The 21,148-nt window shown below is 46.6% G+C and overlaps 1 protein-coding gene across 1 annotated transcript; it reads right to left on the bottom strand.

Moving 5' to 3' along the window:
* Window positions 1–3,717: 3,717 nt before the first annotated feature.
* Window positions 3,718–21,126, bottom strand: LOC137317678 (NACHT, LRR and PYD domains-containing protein 3-like). The gene is made up of 9 exons (XM_067980848.1): window positions 21,070–21,126; window positions 20,804–20,975; window positions 20,643–20,708; window positions 7,162–8,935; window positions 5,545–5,632; window positions 5,216–5,379; window positions 4,890–5,060; window positions 4,584–4,751; window positions 3,718–4,411 (listed from the first exon to the last, which is right to left on the bottom strand). The coding sequence occupies exons 1-9, from the start codon at window positions 21,124–21,126 to the stop codon at window positions 4,324–4,326; spliced, it is 2,748 nt and encodes a 915-aa protein (XP_067836949.1). The 3' UTR covers window positions 3,718–4,323.
* Window positions 21,127–21,148: the final 22 nt, after the last annotated feature.

Raw genomic sequence — 21,148 nt, forward strand, 5'->3', positions numbered from 1 at the left:
ATTCAAGATTGCTGCCGTTCTTGCCGCCATTTTTTCGTAGATGGCCACCATACTTGGGGCTACTTTATCCAAGATGGCCGTCTTTCTTGCCGCCATTTTCTCGAAGATGGCAACTGTAATTGCAGCCATTTTGTCCAAGATGGCTGCCGTATAACCCGCAATTTTTGTCCAAGATGGCCTCAGTACTTGCAGCCTTTTTGTCCAAGAAGGCCAGCGTACTTGTGGCCATTATATCCAAGATGGCCGTGGTACCTGCCGCCATTTTGGCGAAGTTGGCAGCTGTACTTGCAGCCATTTTGTCCGAGATATCTGCCATTCTTGCCGTGTGCAAATCCACATATGTAAATCATAAATATATATATATATATATATTATAAATACAAGTTGTTGTTGCAGTAGTAGCAATTGTGGTGGAAGTCTGATTATAAATACTGCCACTCTAAGATCAATCTGGGGTGACTGGGTGCACTCCAGGATCCCTGAGTGCACTCAGGAATCCCTGGCTGCATTCTGAGATTAATCAGGGGTGACTGTGTGCACTCTGGGCTCCTTGGGTGCACCCGGGATCACTCTGGGGTGACTGGGATCCCTGCGTTCACTATGCGGGTTCACTGGGAAATTCTGGCGTAACTGTGGTGTCACTGCGGACACTCTGCACGGTACTCGCCGCCAATTTGTCCAAGATGGCTGCAGTACTAAGACAAGTTGTTGTTGTTGTATGAGTAGTTGTTGTTGTGGTCTAAATATAAAGACGGCCACACTGGGATCCCTCTGGGCTGACCGATGCCTCCCCGAGAGGGGACCGACCAAGGCTACCTTCCCTGGAGGCCTCCCCCAGATGGACAGACCAAGGGCTCCTCCTCCAGAGTGAACAGACCGAGGCCACCCACAGAGGGAAGCGACCGGGGCCTCTTGCAGACGGGACCGACCGAGGCCTTCTCCACAGGCTGCAACCAAACAGGGCCCACGTGAGTTACGTTTGTTTATTACCCTGGGGTTTAATTTCCTCTCTGGGCCCTGGTTTTGGGGCCTCGGTTTAACATGTTCCTGTTCGATTGTGACCGTTGTGATTTAACCAGGTTAAAGCCTGGGGTTAAAGTAGCCCGGCCTGCAATGTTATACAAACACGTTAACCCAGTGTGAGACAAATGGGTGCCGAGAGGAGATTAATGTCAGAAACGTGAACCTCTGTCCGGGCTTCGAGGGTTTGTTATAATTTCAAAAAGATGCTTGTGTTTCGGGGTGATGGGACAATTTTGAGGAGAGAGAGCGGCCATTTGAGGTGTTTTGATGGAGTAAATAAGGAGAAACTGTTTCCAGTGGCAGGCGTTCGGTAACCAGAGGACACAGATTCAAAATAATTGTTAAAAGAGCCAGAGTTGAGATGAGGAAGAATTACTTTTTTTATGCAGTGAGTTGTGATGATCTGCAATTCACTGCCTGAAAGGGAGGTGGAAACAGATTCAATAGTAACTTTCAAAAGGGAATTGGATAATTACTAGAAAAGGAAAAATATGTCGGCCACGGCGAAATATCAGGGTAATGGGACTATCTGGTTAGCTTTTTAAAAGAGCTGACACCGGCACGACGGGCCGAATGGCTTCCTTTTGTGATGTATCATTCTGTGATTTTGCGGCTGGTTCACGGCGGCCATTTTGCGTTGCATGTCGGGAGGCCATTTTCTGTGGTCCCAGCTGAGCTCTTTTGCTCACAGTCCGTCTCACCACTTTGTGTAAACTGCATATCCAGCCTCCCGAGTAAGAACCCTCCACTCCACAGTCAGACACACACACACACACTCACAGACCAAACAGTCACGTCTGCGATGCCGCTTGAAGGAGGAGGGATGTAATTTCCAGGGGCCTTTATTCAATATTTTAAAACGCTAACACCATTTAAAAATAATAAAGAGCCCAGGCCTGAGCTGAAGTAAGCGGTGGAGTTTTATGAACACAGCACACAGACAACAACTTACATTTATATTGCACCTTTATTGCAGTGAAATGTCACAGGGCGCATCACAGGAGCGATTCAAGTGAAACCGATCCACACAAGGAGGTATTTGGACAAGTGACCAAAAGTTTGGGCCAAGAGGTAGGTTTTAAGGAGCATCTTGAAGGAGCAGAGCGAGGCGGAGAGTTTTAGGGAAGGTATTCCAGAGCTCAGGGCCCAGGAGGTTGAAGGCACGACCGCCAATGGTGGAGCAAATGCAGGGAGGGATGTGCAAGAGACCAGAATTGGAGGAGCGCAGAGATTTCGGAGAGGTGTCAGGACACCAGTTACAGAGTCTGACTCCTGACTGTGAGGGACACACACTGTACAGAGGGAAACTTGTTACCCTGCACACTTCCTGTCTGTGCATTGAACCAGTGTCCCACTGCAGCCCAGACTGAGCCCCACCCTGGGCCCTTCCTGTCTGTACATTGACCCAGTACCCCACTGCAGCCCAGACTGAGCCCCACCCTGGGCCCTTCCTGTCTGTGCATTGACCCAGTGCCCCACTGCAGCCCAGACTGAGCCCCACCCTGGGCCCTTCCTGTCTGTACATTGACCCAGTGTCCCACTGCAGCCCAGAATGAGCCCGATCCTGGACCCTTCCAGCCTGTACATTGACCCAGTGCCCCACTGCAGCCCAGACTGTGCCCCACCCTGCGCCCTTCCTGTCTGTACATTGGCCCAGTGTCCCACTGCAGCCCAGACTGAGCCCCGCACTGGATCCTTCCTGTATGTACATTGACCCAATGCCCCACTGCAGCCCAGACTGAGCTCCACCCTGGGCCCTTCCTGTCTGTACATTGACCCAGTGTCCCACTGCAGTCCGGACTGAGCCCCACCCTGGGCCCTTCCTGTCTGTACATTGACCCAGTGTCCCACTGCAGCCCAGACTGAGCCCCACCCTGGGCCCTTCCTGTCTGTTCATTGACCCAGTGCCCCACTGCAGCCCAGACTGAGCCCCACCCTGGGCCCTTCCTGTCTGTCCATTGACCCATTGTCCCACTGCAGCCCAGACTAAGCTCCACCCTGGGCCCTTCCTGTCTGTACATTGACCCAGTGTCCCACTGCAGCCCAGACTGAGCCCCACCCTGGGCCCTTCCTGTCTGTACATTGACCCAGTGTCCCACTGCAGCCCAGACTGAGCCCCACCCTGGGCCCTTCCTGTCTGTACATTGACCCAGTGTCCCACTGCAGCCCAGACTGAGACCCACCCTGGGCCCTTCCTGTCTGTACATTGACCCAGTGTCCCACTGCAGCCCAGACTGAGACCCACCCTGGGCCCTTCCTGTCTGTACATTGACCCAGTGTCCCACTGCAGCCCAGACTGAGCCCCACCCTGGGCCCTTCCTGTCTGTACATTGACCCAGTGTCCCACTGCAGCCCAGACTGAGACCCACCCTGGGCCCTTCCTGTCTGTACATTGACCCAGTGTCCCACTGCAGCCCAGACTGAGCTCCACCCTGGTCTCTTCCTGTCTGTACATTGACCCAGTGTCCTACTGCAGCCCAGACTGAACCCCACTCTGGGCCCTTCCTGTCTGTACATTGACCCAGTGTCCCACTGCAGCCCAGGCTGAGCCCCACCCTGGGCCCTTCCTGTCTGTACATTGACCCAGTGTCCCACTGCAGCCCAGACTGAGCCCCACCCTGGGCCCTTCCTGTCTGTACATTGACCCAGTGTCCCACTGCAGCCCAGACTGAGCCCCACCCTGGGCCCTTCCTGTCTGTACATTGACCCAGTGTCCCACTGCAGCCCAGACTGAGCCCCACCCTGGGCCCTTCCTGTCTGTGCATTGACCCAGTGTCCCATTGGGGACCATCCAGCCCCGGATATCCGGCAGAATCAGCGCTGGGGGACCGGGTGACTGAGTCTCGTGACCCTGTCGCTGGGCCTCTGACGTCACAATGGGAGACGACGCTCGCTCAGCTCGAGCTGGAAACCGTTAAAGGGCCGTTCGGATTTCCACCTGGAGCGCGGCCGGTTAAAGGGGAGGGACAGAGAATCGGCCAAAAATGTTCATATAATGAGACCAGCAATGGTTAAAAATTGAAATTTTCATATAATGAGACCAGGAATGGTTATAAATTGAAATGTTCAAATAATGAGACCAGGAATGGTTATAAATTGAAATGTTCATATCATGAGACCAGGAATGGTTATAAATTGAGATGTTCATATAATGAGACCAGAAATGGTTAAAAATTGAAATGTTCATATAATGAGACCAGGAATGGTTATAAATTGAAATGTTCATATAATAAGACCAGGAATGGTTATAAATTGAAATGTTCATATAATGAGACCAGGAATGGTTATAAATTGAAATGTTCACACTCCCACACTCAGTCCGGTTCTGGATTCCCGCAGTGACTCCAGGTGTCTCTTTCCGTTTGAACTGAACTTATTCCCCCTCAGCCTGAAACAGATTAAAAATTAAACAGGAAATAAACAGATTGAACAACAGTGTAAATAACAGGGAGACTGTGGTTAATATTTCAATAATAATTACAGACAAATATTACCCATAAAAGGGAGTGAATTCCATTGATATTTTATTTATTATATTAAACATTAACACAAACACTCACCGGATCCGCTCCAGACTCCTGCGGGTCAGTATGAGGGAGCGGAGAGCGGGGACAGATCGGTCTGTGAAGGAGTTTGATCTCAGGGACAGACCCGTCAGTGACCGGTTTGCACTGAGAGCGGAGACGAGATCCTCGGTACAAGAATCTGTGAGACCGACATCATCCAGACTGGGGATCAGAGAGAGAGAGAGAAATGACAGGAATCAGGTTAAATCACCAAAGTTTATTATTAATTATACTGACATTAATATACCGTGTGAGACATCCAGTTATTATAAACACAATCTCACACAGTCTGATACTTACTCCAGTTTCTGTATTTTACAGTCCGGGTTCCTCAGAGCCTCAGACAATAGTTTCACTCCTGAATCTCCCAGTTTATTATTGCTCAGGTCAAGATCAGTCAGTGACCGGTTTGTACTGAGAGTGGAGAAGAGATCCTCGGTACAAGAAGCAGTGAGACTGACATCACACAAACTGGGGATTAGAGAGAGAGAAAGAGAGAGAGAAATAACAAAAATCAGGGTAAATTCCCAGTATTTATTTGAATTATTATTACTTATACTGACATTAATGTACCGTGTTCAGCATCCAGTTATTATAAACACAATCTCACACAGTCTGTTACTTACCCCAGTTTCTGTATTTTACATTCTGGGTTCCTCAGAGCCGCAGACAGTAGTTTCACTCCTGAATCTCCCAGTTTATTATCACTCAGGTCAAGATCCGTCAGTGACCGGTTTGTACTGAGAGCGGAGGAGAGATCCTCGGTACAAGAATCTGTGAGACCGTTATCCCATAACCTGGAGATCAGAGAGAGAGAGAGAGAGACGAGCAGAGATAACAGGAATCAGAGTAAATTCCCAGTATTTATTTGTATTATTATTACTTATACTGACTTTAATGTACCCTGTTCGACATCCAGTTATTATAAAGACAATCTCACACAGTCTGATACTTACTCCAGTTCCTGTATTTTACAGTCCGGGCTCCTCAGAGCCGCAGACAATAGTTTCACTCCTGAATCTCCCAGTTCATTGCTCCCCAGTCTAAACACAATCAGACAAAGAGTGAGAAACAAACTGAATCCAATCCCCGATCTGACAATTTCTCTCTGATATCAGAGGAAGCACTGAAAAATCTTAAGGAAATTAATAACCAGATTTCCCTGTCACTGACAATGAATCTCACTCTGCCCAACGCCTCATATTCAGCGACTGTCTGTAAATGTATTTATTAAATAAAGTGCTGTCTGTGTGAAGCCTTTAAATATCCCTCAGTCCGGTCTCATTCCCTGATGATCAGAATTACCCTCCTGGAGGTCAGTGACCGGTCCCGTCATGTTTGGAGAAACTTGTCTCATTTCTGTTGCTTCTGAAATCCCAGATTTTATGGGAATGGGGTGATTTCCCCCGAATTAAATAATAAAGCGGTGATTACGTACATTTTATGCAGCATTACATTAATCTGTGTAATATCTCGGTGTGAGTTATATTGTGAAACGGCGCTAACGGCTGCTTTGAAATCCGTCCCACAGGATTTTATTTAAGAAGGAGAGTTCATTCCGTCCCGTTACAAGTTTTCAATGTCCCTTTACTCCTCGTTCATAGGGGAGGGGAGTCTCTCACATTGTTCCCCATTAAACTGGCCAGACAGTTTTTGGGGAATTTTCTGAAGTTCCCTCCCCGAGCGGGGCCTCGCACTCAGGAGGGGGAGGCAGATTATGTGAAATTTCCTGGTTCACTGCCCCATGGTTTATCAAGGAGCCTCCCACTATGTGTGAGGCCCCACCGCTGGCCGGTGTGTCTCTGTACTCCTGGGCTAATACCCCACCACCCGTTTGATTGGAACCGTTGTACCGCCAGATTTTAGCTCCCAAATCGCACTGAAGTGTCGGCCTGGATTAATGAGCGAGGGGCCTGAATCCACGACCTTCTGACTCAGAGGCACGAGTGCTGCCATCTGGGTGAAGAGATGGTGGATGTATTGGAGAGTGTGAAGGGCTGTGTCATTGAGGAGTTAAGATAACGGACCGACGTGCTGCGGGGAAAGCTCAGCTCGCCCACTGGCGGTTGACTGCCCGAAATCTGTGTTTTGCTCTTTGTTACTGAATGTTTGGTGTTTCTGCTTCCCTCTCCGACACACGTTGACAGTCCGGTGACTGTCACTTGTCCCCCACCCCTCGGTCAGAGGGTGGGATGCTCCAACACACAGACTGCTGCAGTTAGTGTCGGTCTACGTGTAAGTAACACTGAGAAGGAGTCTCTTCAATGGACATATCTCAGGCAGTGAGAAAAAAAACAATAAATATCATTTATTGCAATTAAATTATCAAACTCTTTCAGTGACCTGTATTTACTGATCCGATAAAGACTTTAAAATCCCGACTTGTTCACAAGGATCCATTTTAGATTCTCCAGTCCTCAGGGAATTACGAACCGATTCTCTGATCATTTGTCATATTTGTGTTGAATCTGCTTCTCTCTGGTTTAACTGAACTGTTTGTTTCCCTTCATTACGGAGCAACAATACAATCCGTGATTGTTGGCCCAACAGTTGGAGACAAATAAACAGTTACCTCAACACCTGGCATTTGTGCAGTGCGTGTCCCAGCCGCTGGAGTCCTTCACACTGAATGGAGCAGTTCTCCAGATCGACGTATTTTATTGTATCACAGAGTCCAATGACAGGAGACAGGACCGCACAGTCAATCGGGGTCAGTCGCAAACCACTAAATGTAAGTGTTTCCACAGATCGCACTGTGACCCGAGCCAGTGTTTGATTCTGAGACTCAAACAGGTAGTGGAGTGTGTTCAGGAGGTCCCTTTTACCAGTTTCACTCTCTGTTTTTCCAATCTCTCCTTCAACCTTCTCCTTCACCCAGTCAATCACTCCGCAGATTGTTTGATGAAGAAAAGGACCCAGAAACTCCTCCAGGGGCCGAGCTGACCGTGAGGAGGAGAGACCAACAACAAAACGGAGAAATATCTCAAATCGCCCATCTTCCTTGCTGTGGGCTTCACTGAGGAGTTTCCGGATGTCCCCTGGATCTGGAGTCAGGAATTGTGCGAGTGCAGATACAAACTCTTGGATGGTGAGGTGCGGGAATGTGTAAACCACACTCTGGGCAGAATCATCTCTCTCCAAAAGTTCCATCATGAACCCAGACAGGAACTGGGAAGGTTGCAGATTGCACTTGATCAAATCTCCATTTCTAAACACAATCTTCTTCTCGGAGACTCCAGTGAAGGCCATCTCACCGATCTTCAGTAACACATCCCGGGGGGATTCAATCGCTCGGCCATGGTTTTTCAGAATGTTGTAAATATAGTAGGAATATAGTTGGGTGATGGTCTTGGGAACTCGCTGCTGTTTCCTGTCTCTTTGTGTGAAGAAGGGACCCAGTGACAGACCGAGGATCCAGCAGTAGGAAGGGTTGTAACACATGGTGTACAGGATCTCGTTCTCCTCCACATGTTTGAAAACAGCTGCTGCCACCGACTGATCTTCAAAAAACTTGTTGAAATATTCCTTCCGTTCCTCACCAACAAATCCCAGGATTTCAGCCCAGACACTGATCTGAGCCTTTTCCAATAAATGTAATGCAATGGGGCGGCTGGTCACGAGCACTGAACATCCCGGGAGCAGCTTGTGTTGTATTAAACTGTGCACAATGTCAGGCACTTGACACCAGTCTTCAGGATCTGTGCACATGTACTGAGGTTCTGTATTTCTCCGATTGTCGGCAAAATCGATACTGTCCTTGAATTCATCCAAACCATCAAATATAAACAGTAATCTCTCTGGGTTCTTCCAGAGCTCTCTCAGAATATTCCGAAAGTATGGATACATATCCAATATCAGATTCCTCAGGTTTATTCTGCAGTTAATAGCGTTCAAATCCCGAAATTTGAAACTGAAAACAAATTGAAAGTGTGGGTATATTTTCCCAGTGGCCCAGTCATAAACAATCTTTTGTACCATTGTTGTTTTTCCAATCCCCGCGACTCCGCTCACTGCTGCTGAACTCCCAGAACTGGATCGCCGGAAGGAACTCTTCATTTTCTGGAACGAACTGCCTCTCCAGGAAAAACTGCTCTGGAACAATTGATCAGTTCGGATTTTTTCCAGTTCTCTCCGGAGATGTTTCTTTCTCCACTCTTCATGGTCTCGGCCTCTTGCCAGCAGTTCATGTTCAACAAGTGTCCGATCTCGAACAGTAGAAATGACCGTTAGCTCAGTGTATAGAATGACCAGCTGGAAAATCTTAACCTTCTCCTTGATTAGAATCGTGTTCACTCTCAATGTTTCAGTTTGGACCCGGAGTGTCTCCTTGTGTTTCTGTTGAACATCTTCAATTAGAAGAGACAGAAAGTGGTTCTCAATGTTGGTTACTTTGAAAATATAACAACTTCTCAAAATCACTTTACTATTCAGTGTTATTTTGACAACTTCTCAATATCACTTTCCTATTCAGTGTCTTTCGGCATATTTTCTGGGGTATCGTGTGTACTGGTAGAGGGACAGAATGTGAATGGACAGATGTTCCACTGTGATTCTGACAAACTTAGGGCAGGTTATCTGGGATATTGTGTGTCGTAGTTAGACTGAATGGGCAGAATTCCATTGCGAAACTTCAGTTGTGGGGAGGCTTTTAGAAACAATAATCCGGGACAAATTAATAGTCACTTGATCAAGTGTGGATTAATTGAGTAAAGGCAAATCGTGTTTACCTAGCTTGATTGAGTTTTTAATTGAGGTGACAGAGAGTTTTGATGAAGGCAATGCGATTGATGTTGATATGGACTTTCAAATGGCGTTTTATAAAGTGCCGCATAATAGACTTGTTAGCAATGTTGATGGCCTTGGAATAAAAGGGGCAGTGACAGGAAACAGAGAGGAGTGGTGAACGGTTGTTTTTTCGACTGGAGGAAGTTATTCAGTGGTGTTCCCTATGGGTCGGTCCTAGAACCACTGCTTTATTTTGGTAGATGTTAATGACTTGGATTTGGGTGCACAGGGCACAGTTTCAAAATTTGCAGATGAAACAAAACGTGCAAGTGCAGCAAACAGTGAAGAGGATAGTGATCGAATTCAATAGGACATAATAGACAGGCTAGTGGAATGGGCGGACACATGGTGGATGAAATTTAACGCAGAGCAGTGCGAAGTGATACCTTTTGGTAGGAAGAACGAGGAGAGGCAATATAAACTAAATGGTATAATTCTAAATGGGGTGCAGGAACTGAGAGACCTGGGGGTATATGTGCACTCATCTTTGAAGGTGACAAGACAAGTTGAGAAAGCAGTTAAAAACATACGGGATACTTGGCTTGAAAAATAGATGCATAGACTACAAAAACAAGGAAGTTTTGTTGAACCTTTATAATACCCTGGTTTAGCCACAACTGGAGTATTGTGTCTAATTGTGGGCACCGCACTTTAGGAAGGATGTGAAAGTCTTCGAGAGGGTGTAGAAGAGAATTACTAGAATGGTTCCAGGGAAGAGGGACTTCAGTTAAGTGGATAGACTGGTGAAGCTGGTGTTGTTCTCCTTACAGCAGAGAAGGTTGGGAGGAGCTTTGATAGAAGTATTCAAAATCATGAAGGATTTAGATAAAGTAAATAAGGAGGGTCGAGAACCACAGGACACAGATTTGAAGTGATTGGCAAAAGAACCGAAGGAAAGATGAGGAAAAACTTTTTTTAAGCAGCGAGCAGTTATGATCTGGAATGCTCTACCTGAAAGGGTTTTTTGGAAGCAGATTCAATAGTGGCTTTCAAAAAGGGATTCGATAAATGCTTGAAGGGAAAGTTTTGCAGGGCTACGAGGAAAGAGAAGGGGAATGGGGCTTACCTGATAGCTCTTACAAAGAGCCGGCAGGTTCTCGAGGGGCCGAATGGACTCCTTGTGTGCTGTGAACATTTTATGATTCTAATGTATCAGACCCTGGGCAGGTTATCTGGGGTATTGTGAGCTCTGCGAGAGGGACAGACTGTGAAAGGACAGAAGTCCCACTGTTATTGTATCAGACCTTGAGCAGGTTATCTGAGGTGTTGTGAGCTCTGAGAGAGGGACAGACAGTGAATGGACAGAAGATCCACTGTTATTGTATCAGACCTCGGACAGGTTATCTTGGACATTGTGGGCAATGGGAGAGAGACAGATTGTGAATGGACGGAAGTTCCACTGTTATTTTGTAAGACCTCGGGCAGGTTATCTGGGATATTGTGGGCACTGGGGACAGGGACAGACTGTGAATGGACAGAAGTCCCACTCTTATTGTATCAGACCTTGAGCAGGTTATCTGAGGTGTTGTGAGCTCTGAGAGAGGGACAGACAGTGAATGGACAGAAGTTCCACTGTTATTGTATCAGATCTGTATTTCTTTACCTTATCACAGGTAAATATTACTGCCGTTCTAAAGGTACAGAGGGGAATCAGAAAGACGATTAAATGTATTAGGAGTTTAGGGTGAGGGAATGTTGAGAGGGTTTGATGTATTTTGTTTGAGCAAGAAACTTCGGTATTGAATCATTTCAACGTAATTCAAAGTATTAATGCAGGAAACAGGCTCACACTCACGAAAATAATTATAGAATCATAGAATCATAGAATCATAGAAGTTACAACATGGAAACAGGCCCTTCGGCCCAACATGTCCATGTCGCCCAGTTTATACCACTAAGCTAGTCCCAATTGCCTGCACTTGGCCCATATCCCTCGATACCCATCTTCCCCATGTAACTGTCCAAATGCTTTTTAAAAGACAAAATTGTACCCGCCTCTACTACTGCCTCTGGCAGCTCGTTCCAGACACTCACCACCCTTTGAGTGAAAAAATTGCCCCTCTGGATCCTTTTGTATCTCTCCCCTCTCACCTTAAATCTGTGCCCCCTCGTTATAGACTCCCCTACCTTTGGGAAAAGATTTTGACTATCGACCTTATCTATGCCCCTCATTATTTTATAGACTTCTATAAGATCACCCCTTAACCTCCTACTCTCCAGGGAATAAAGTCCCAGTCTGTCTAACCTCTCCCTGTAAGTCAAACCATCAAGTCCCGGTAGCATCCTAGTAAATCTTTTCTGCACTCTTTCTAGTTTAATAATATCCTTTCTATAATAGGGTGACCAGAACTGTACACAGTACTCCAAGTGTGGCCTCACCAATGCCCTGTACAACTTCAACAAGACATCCCAACTCCTGCATTCAATGTTCTGACCAATGAAACCAAGCATGCTGAATGCCTTCTTCACCACCCTATCCACCTGTGACTCCACTTTCAAGGAGCTATGAATCTGTACTCCTAGATCTCTTTGTTCTATAACTCTCCCCAACGCCCTACCATTAACGGAGTAGGTCCTGGCCCGATTCGATCTACCAAAATGCATCACCTCACATTTATCTAAATTAAACTCCATCTGCCATTCATCGGCCCACTGGCCCAATTTATCAAGATCCCGTTGCAATCCTAGATAACCTTCTTCACTGTCCACAATGCCACCAATCTTGGTGTCATCTGCAAACTTACTAACCATGCCTCCTAAATTCTCATCCAAATCATTAATATAAATAACAAATAACAGCGGACCCAGCACCGATCCCTGAGGCACACCGCTGGACACAGGCATCCAGTTTGAAAAACAACCCTCGACAACCACCCTCTGTCTTCTGTCGTCAAGCCAATTTTGTATCCAATTGGCTACCTCACCTTGGATCCCATGAGATTTAACCTTATGTAACAACCTACCATGCGGTACCTTGTCAAATGCTTTGCTGAAGTCCATGTAGACCACGTCTACTGCACAGCCCTCATCTATCTTCTTGGTTACCCCTTCAAAAAACTCAATCAAATTCGTGAGACATGATTTTCCTCTCACAAAACCATGCTGACTGTTCCTAATTAGTCCCTGCCTCTCCAAATGCCTGTAGATTCTGTCCCTCAGAATACCCTCTAACAACTTACCCACTACAGATGTCAGGCTCACTGGTCTGTAGTTCCCAGGCTTTTCCCTGCCGCCCTTCTTAAACAAAGGCACAACATTTGCTACCCTCCAATCTTCAGGCACCTCACCTGTAGCGGTGGATGATTCAAATATCTCTGCTAGGGGACCCGCAATTTCCTCCCTAACCTCCCATAACGTCCTGGGATACATTTCATCAGGTCCCGGAGATTTATCTACCTTGATGCGCGTTAAGACTTCCAGCACCTCCCTCTCTGTAATATGTACACTCCTCAAGACATCACTATTTATTTCCCCAAGTTCCCTAACATCCATGCCTTTCTCAACCGTAAATACCGATGTGAAATATTCATTCAGGATCTCACCAGAGGCGGAGAAAATTGAAAGTCAGAAATAAGAAAGGAAATCAGGGCAATTTTCTCACCCAAAGGGTGAAAGAGTGGGGGACCCAGTTAACAGGGTAGGAAATTAAAGGGGCAATGCAAGTGGGGTCAAGAGACAATCGGACGTGTTTCTGTGGATACACTGAGAGGAGCGGTAGGCGGGGTCATCTCTTCTAACAGGGTCAGGCTTATTTGGGCCAAATAGTCTTTCCCTGTCTCTAATCATTCTCCTGTTATATTGTGTTTCAGAAAACGCAAACAATTTTTCAGCAGTTTTACACATTCATTGAATATGTTTTTCGACCAGTTCTGTCATATCACCGATTAGAATTACAATTAGAACCACTGACCACATCACTCAGTGCAATGTTAGAGCAGAAAACATTCACAGTTCATTTCAACGATTCTCCCAATAATTATACTACGTTGTTTCATTTTGGTCTCAATTTCTTATAATGCAGGTTTGGGAAATTACAAATTTGTTTTCGTCAGTCATTAAATTGGGTCGAAAAAGACCCTGAGTTAAAGGACTATTCATTGAGTACTATACGGTTCTCTCTTTCCGTGCCATTAGGAAGCCAGCCCATAACTTCCGAATTACCCTGAACATTGTCTTTCCCTCACATTTCTCCACGGATTAAGGATCTATTGTGTGAACATCTGTACATCTTTTCAGATCAGATCGAACACTTTGACGTCTCATTCTGTGCTGTGAAATTATAACATTTCAATATTTCCCAAATGTCCACCTCATCCCCTGCAGTCTGTGATGGGTCAGATTTCGAGGGGCGCAGTTAAAACTTAACGTCTGGATCATAACACTGCTCTTTACTTGTGAGCCCAGAGCGTCTGGGCGGCACAAAGGATATGTGTATTAGTGTTCAGAGTGTCGGAATCCTACCAGGTGTGTATAGGGTCTCACAGTGTTACAGGATCCTGCCAGATGGGTCTGGGGATGCAGAATATATCAGGAAAATTGCCAGGTGTGCATGGGTTTTCATAGTGCATTAAGATCCTGCCAGGTGTGTATGGGGTTTGGCAGTTTACCGGGATCCTGCCAGGTGTGTATGGGGATTGACAGTGTTTCTGGATCCTGCCACGTGTGCATGGGGATTCACAGTGTTTCTGGGTCCTGCCAGGTGTGCATGGGGATTCACAGTGTTTCTGGATCCTGCCAGGTGTGCATGGGGATTAATAGTGTTCGCGATCCTGACAGGTGTGTATGGCAATTCAGAATGTATCGGGAACCTTTCCTGTATGTATGGTGATTCACAGAGTTTCGGGGTAATGCCGGATTTGTATGGGGATTCACCGTCTATCCAGAACCTGCCAGGTGTCTGTGGTTATTCAGAGTGTATCAGGAGCCTGCCAGGTGAGTATGGGAATTCACTGTGTATCAGGATCCTGCCAGGTGTGTGGGGGGATGAATAGTGTTTCGCGATCCTGAGAGGTGTGAATGGCTATTCAGAATGTATCGGGAAGCTTCCAGGTGTGTATGGTGATTCACAGAGTTTTGGGGTCATGCCAGGTTTGTATAACCGGTGACCTCCGGTCAACACCATATATCGGGAACCTGCAAGGTGTCTATGGTTATTCAGAGTGTATCAGGATCCTGCCAGGTGTGTATGGGGATTAATGGTGTTTCTGGAACTTGAGGGATGTGTATGGGACTTCACAGTGTATCAGGAAACTCTTGATGTCTATGGGGTTTTATAGTGTATCAGGAACCTCCCAAGTGTGCATGGGGCTCACAGAGAATCAGGATCCTGCCAGTTGTGTCTGGCGATTGACAGTGTATCCGTATCCTGCCAGTTGTGCATGGGGAGTCACAAAGTATCAGGATCTCTTAGATATATATGGGGATTCACAGTGAATCATGATCCTGCCAGGTGTGTATAGGGATTCATAGTGAATCATGATCCTGCCAGGTGTGTATGTGGATTCATAGTGAATCATGATCCTGCCAGGTGTGTATGGGGATTCACAGTGTATCAGGATCCTGCCAGGTGTGCATGGGGATTCACAGTGTACCAGGATCCTGCCAGGTGTGTATGGGGATTCACAGTGTATTTGGATTTCCCCCTCAGGTGTGTATGGGGATTCACTGTGTTCCAGTATTTCCCCCCCCCCCTTGTGTATGATTTTTCACATTGTATCATGATCCTGCCAGGTGTGTATAGGGATTCATAGTGAATCATGATCCTGCCAGGTGTGTATGGGGATTCACAGTGTATCAGGATCCTGCCAGGTGTGTATGGGGATTCAGAGTGTATTTGGATTTCCCCCCATCCAGTTGTGTATGATTTTTCACAGTGTATCAGCAAACCGCCAGGTGTGGATGGGAAGTCACTGTATATCATGATCCTGCTCGGTGTTTATGGAGTTTCACAGTGAATCTGGAACCGACCAGGTGAGTATGAGGATTCAATGTGTATCATCATCCTGCCAGGTGTGTATGGGGATTCACATTGAATCTGGATCCTGCCAGATGTTTATGGGTTTTCACAGTGTATCAGGATCCTGCTAGGAGTGTATTGGATTTACAGTATATCAGGATCCTGTCAGGTATCTATGCGGATTCACCGGCGATCATGATCCTGCCACGTGTGTATGGGTATTCAGGGTGTATCAGGATCCTGCCAATTGTGTATGGGGATTCAAAGTGTATCAGGATCCTACCAGGTGTGTATGGGGATTCACAGTGTATCAGGATCCTGCCAGTTGTGTGTGGGGATTCACAGTGTATCAGGATCCTGCCAGGTGTGTATGGGGATTGACAGTGTATCAGGATCCTACCAGTTGTGTATGGGGATTCACAATGTATCAGGATCCTGCCAGTTGTGTGTGGGGATTCACAGTGTATCAGGATCCTGCCAGGTGTGTATGGGGATTCACAGTGTATTCAGGATCCTACCAGGTGTGTATGGGGATTCACAGTGTATCAGGGTCCTGTCAGGAGTGTATGAGGATTCACAGTGTATCAGGATCCTGCCAGGTGTGTATGGGAATTCAAAGTGTATCAGGATCCTGCCAGTTGTGTATGGGGATTCACAGTGTACCAGGATCCTACCAGGTGTGTATGGGGATTCACAGTGCATCAGGGTCTGTCAGGTGTATATGGGGATTCACAGTGTATCAGGATCCTACCAGGTGTGTATGTGGATTCACAGTGCATCAGGATCCTGTCAGGTGTGTATGGGGATTCACAGTGTATCAGGATCCTGCCAGGTATGTATAAGAACATAAAAACATAAGAAATAGGAGCAAGAGTCGGCCAATCGGCCCCTCGAGACTGCTCCGCCATTCAATAAGATCATGGCTGATCTGATCCTAATCTCAAATCTAAATTTATGTCCAATTTCCTGCCCGCTCCCCGTAACCCCTAATTCCCTTTACTTCCAGGAAACTGTCTATTTCTGTTTTAAATTTATTTAATGATCTAGCTTCCACAGCTTCCTGGGGCAGCAAATTCCACAGACCTACTACCCTCTGAGTGAAGAATTTTCTCCCCATCTCAGTTTTGAAAGAGCAGCCCCTTATTCTAAGATTATGCCCCCTCGTTCTCGTTTCACCCATTCTTGGGAACATCCTTACCGCATCCACCCGATCAAGCCCCTTCACAATCTTATATGTTTCAATAAGATCGCCTCTCATTCTTCTGAACTCCAATGAGTAGAGTCCCAATCTACTCAACCTCTCCTCATATGTCCGCCCCCTCATCCCCGGGATTAACCGACTGAACCTTCTTTGTACTGCCTCGAGAGCAAGTAAGACTTTTCTTACGTATGGACACCAAAACTGTATGCAGTATTCCAGATGCGGTCTCACCAATACCACATATAACTGCAGCAATACCTCCCTGTTTTTATAGTCTATCCCCCTAGCAATAAACGCCAACATTCCGTTGGCCTTCTTGATCACCTGCTGCACCTGCATACTAACTTTTTGATTTTCTTGCACTCGGACCCCCAGATCCCTTTGTACTTCAGTACTTTCCAGTTTCTCGCCATTAAGATAATAACTTGCTCTCTGATTTTTCCTGCCAAAGTGCATAACCTCACATTTTCCAATATTGTATTGCATCTGCCAAATCTCCGCCCACTCACCCAGCCTGTCTATATCCCCTTGTAGGTTTTTTATGTCCTCCTCACTCTCTACTTTCCCTCCCACCTTTGTATCATCTGCAAACTTTGATATGTTACACTCGGTCCCCTGCTCCAAATCGTTAATATAGATTGTAAAGAGTTGGGGACCCAGCACCGACCCCTGCGGAAGACCACTGGCTACTGTTTGCCAGTCCGAGAATGAACCATTTATCCCAACTCTCTGATTCCTGTTCGATAACCAATCCTCCACCCATGCCAGAATATTGCCCCCATTCGGATTCACAGTCTATTAGGATCCTGCCAGGTGTGTATGGGGATTCACAATGTATCAGGATCCTACCAGGCGTGTATGGGGATTCACAGTGTTACAGGATTTTCCCCCCAGTTGTGTACGATTTTTCACAGTGTATCAGCATACCGCCAGGTGTGGATGGGAAGTCACGGTGTATCAGGATCCTGCTCGGTGTTTATGGGGTTTCACACTGAATTTGGAAGCTTCCACCTGAGTATGAGGGTTCAATGTATATCAGGAGCCTGCCAGGTGTGTATGGGGATTAATAGTGTTTCGAGATCCTGAGAGGTGTGTATGGCGATTCAGAATGTTTCGGGAAACTTCCAGTTGTGTATGGTGATTCACAGAGTTGCGGTGTCATGCGAGGTTTGTATGGGGATTCACCATCTATCGGGAACCTGCCAGGTATCGATGGTTATTCAGAGTGTATCAGGAACCTCCCAGGTGTGTTTGGGGCTCACAGTCAATCAGGATCCTGCCAGTTGTGTCCGGCGATTGACAGTGTATCCGGATCCTGTCAGTTCAGCATGGGCATTCGAAGTGTTTCAGGTTCCTGTCAGGTGTGTATGGGCATTCAGTGTGAATCAGGATGCTGCCAGGTGTACATGGGGTTTCAGAGTGTAAGAGGATCCAGCCAGGTGTGTACGGGGATACACGGTGTGTCAGGATGCTGCTAGGTGTGTTTGGAGATTCATCGTTTATCAGGATCCTGCCAGGTGAGTACGGCGCTTCACATGTTATCAGGAACCAGCCAGTTGTTTATGGAGCTTCGCATACTATCAGGAACCTGCCTGGTGTGTCTGGGCCTCTCAGTGAATCAGGATCCTACCAGTTGTGTATGGGGAGTCACCAAGTATCGGGAATCTCTCAGATATATATGGGGACTTACAGTGAATCGTGATCCTGCCAGGTGTGTATGGAGATTCGCAGTGCAACAGGTTCCTGCCAGATTTGTATGAGGATTCGCAGTTAATCAGTGTACTGCAATGTGCATATGGGGATTCAGAATGTATCAGGATCCTACAAGGTGTGTATTGGGATTCACATTGTATCAGGATCCTGCCTGGTGTGTATGTGGGTTCACAGTGTATCAGGATCCTGTCAGTTGTGTTAGGAGGGTCACAGTAGAGCAGGATCCTGCCACGTGAGTATGGTTTACAACAGGGTATCAGGTTGCTGCTAAATATGTATGGGGTTTTGAGAGGATATCATTATCCTGCCAGGTATGCATGGGGTGTCACAAAGTATCAGGATCTGCCAGATGTGTATGGGGACTCACAGTGAAACAAGATCCTGCCAGATTTGTATGAGAATTCACAGTAAATAGTATCCTGCCATGTGTTTTGGGGTATTCAGAGTGTATCAGGATGCTACCAGGTGTGAAAGGGGTTTCACGGTGTATCAAAATAGTGTCAGGTGTATGGAGATTCGCAGTGCAACAGGTTCCTGCCAGATTTGTATGAGGATTCGCAGTTAATCAGTGTCCTGCAATGTGCATATGGGGATTCAGAATGCATCAGGATCCTACAAGGTGTGTATGGGGATTCACATTGTATCAGGATCCTGCCTGGTGTGTATGTGGGTTCACAGTGTATCAGGATCCTGTCAGTTGTGTTAGGAGGGTCACAGTAGAGCAGGATCCTGCCACGTGAGTATGGGTTATCACAGGGTATCAGGTTGCTGCTAAATATGTATGGGGTTTTGAGAGGATATCATTATCCTGCCAGGTATGCATGGGGTGTCACAAAGTATCAGGATCTGCCAGATGTGTATGGGGACTCACAGTGAAACAAGATCCTGCCAGATTTGTATGAGAATTCACAGTAAATAGTATCCTGCCATGTGTTTTGGGGTATTCAGAGTGTATCAGGATGCTACCAGGTGTGAAAGGGGTTTCACGGTGTATCAAAATAGCGTCAGGTGTTTATGGGGCTTGCACAGTGAATCAGAATCCCGCCAGGCGTTTATGGGGATTCACAGAGCATCAGGATCCTGTCAGGCCTGTATGTGGGTTCACACTTTATCAGAATCCTGTTGGGTGTGTATGTGGGTTCACAGCGTATCAGGATCCTGCCAGGCGTGTACGGTGATTCACAGTGTATCAGGATCCTGCCAGGTGTGTATGGGGATTCACAGTGTATCAGGATCCTGCCAGGTGTGTAAGGGGATTCACAGTATATCAGGATCCTGCCAGGTGTGTATGGGGATTCACAGTGTATCAGGATCCTGCCAGGTGTGTATGGGGATTCACAGTATATCAGGATCCTGCCATGTGTGTATGGGGATTCACAGTGTATCAGGATCCTGCCAGGTGTGTATGGGGATTCACAGTATATCAGGATCCTGCCATGTGTGTATGGGGATTCACAGTGTATCAGGATCCTGCCAGGTGTGTATGGGGATTCACAGTGTTTCAGGATCCTGCCAGGTGTGTATTGGGATTCACAGTGGATCAGGATCCTGCTAGGTGTGTATGGGGATTCACAGTATATCAGGATCCTGCCATGTGTGTATGGGGATTCACAGCGTATCAGGATTCGGCCAGGCGTGTACGGTGATTCACAGTGTTTCAGGGTCCTGCCAGGCGTGTATGGGGATTCACAGTGTATCAGGATCCTGCCAGATGTGTATGGGGTTTCACAGTGTATCAGGACCTTGCCAGATGTGTATTGGGATTCACAGTGTATCAGAATCTTGCCATGTGTGTATCAGGATTCACAGTGTTTTAGAATCCCGCCAGATGTGTATGGGGTGTCACAGTGACCAGCATCCCGCCAGATGTGTATGGGAATTCACAGTGTTTTAGGATCCCACAAGGTGTGTAGGGGGATTCACAGTGAATCAGGATCCCGTCAGATGTGTGTTGGAATTCACAGTGTTTTCACATCCCGACAGGTGTGTATGGGGAATCACAGTGTATCAGGGTCCTGCCAGGTTTGTATGGGGATTCACAGTGTATTAGGATCCTGTCAGGTGTGTATGGGGATTCACAGTGTATCAGGATCCTGCCAGGTGTGTCTGGGGTTTCAGAGTGTATCAGGATCCCGCCAAATGTGTCTGAGGATTCACAGTTGAAGGGATTTCTGAACAGATCGTGATCAGCAGCTGGACCAAGTGAAATAATGCAACCTGCGTATCGTTGCAGGATATGTCAGAAATCGTACACTCGTTGATGATGAATCCAAACGAGGTTCATTACTGTTCCCTCCACCCTTTGAATTTCTGATTCCCAGATTCTGACAATCTCTCAACAAAGGACTACAGTCAAACATTCTGATTCTCAGAAGTGAAATAAACGGTTTGAAATTACCTTTCAAGTGACTGGGTATTTCAGATAAACCTCGTCCGGTGATCATACAATCAAATGGATCAGGACCTGTTTAAATCAATGAGCTTTCATGAAATCAGATTTGTAGTAAATTCCGCAGGGTTTCAATCTGAAATTGAATTCAGTGTGTGATTTTACCGTACCAAGTTCCTGCATCTCTTTCAGTATTTTGTCCAACTTTGGTACCGCATGGTGCATGTTCACAAATGATTTCCACATCACCCTTCGGGCCCGAGAACCTTTCTCCATCACCAGATTTAGGAGAAGTTTGGAACTGTCCGCCCTGTTCTCCTTCTCCACGAGATCAACGACTTTCTGCAAACAATAGCAATGAATATATTGTTCCTTCCTTTTCCCAGTCCCACTTAAACTGTTTCCCTTTGTTTACAGTCCAATACAAGAGTTATACCCGAACCGTTCCCCTGCCCTTTGTACAGTTACTGAGCGATCCACTGGGTATTTCCATCTCTTCGTATCATTGTTTCAGA

This window comes from Heptranchias perlo, unplaced genomic scaffold (assembly GCF_035084215.1).
Source record: "Heptranchias perlo isolate sHepPer1 unplaced genomic scaffold, sHepPer1.hap1 HAP1_SCAFFOLD_63, whole genome shotgun sequence".
Taxonomy (NCBI): Eukaryota; Metazoa; Chordata; class Chondrichthyes; order Hexanchiformes; family Hexanchidae; genus Heptranchias; species Heptranchias perlo.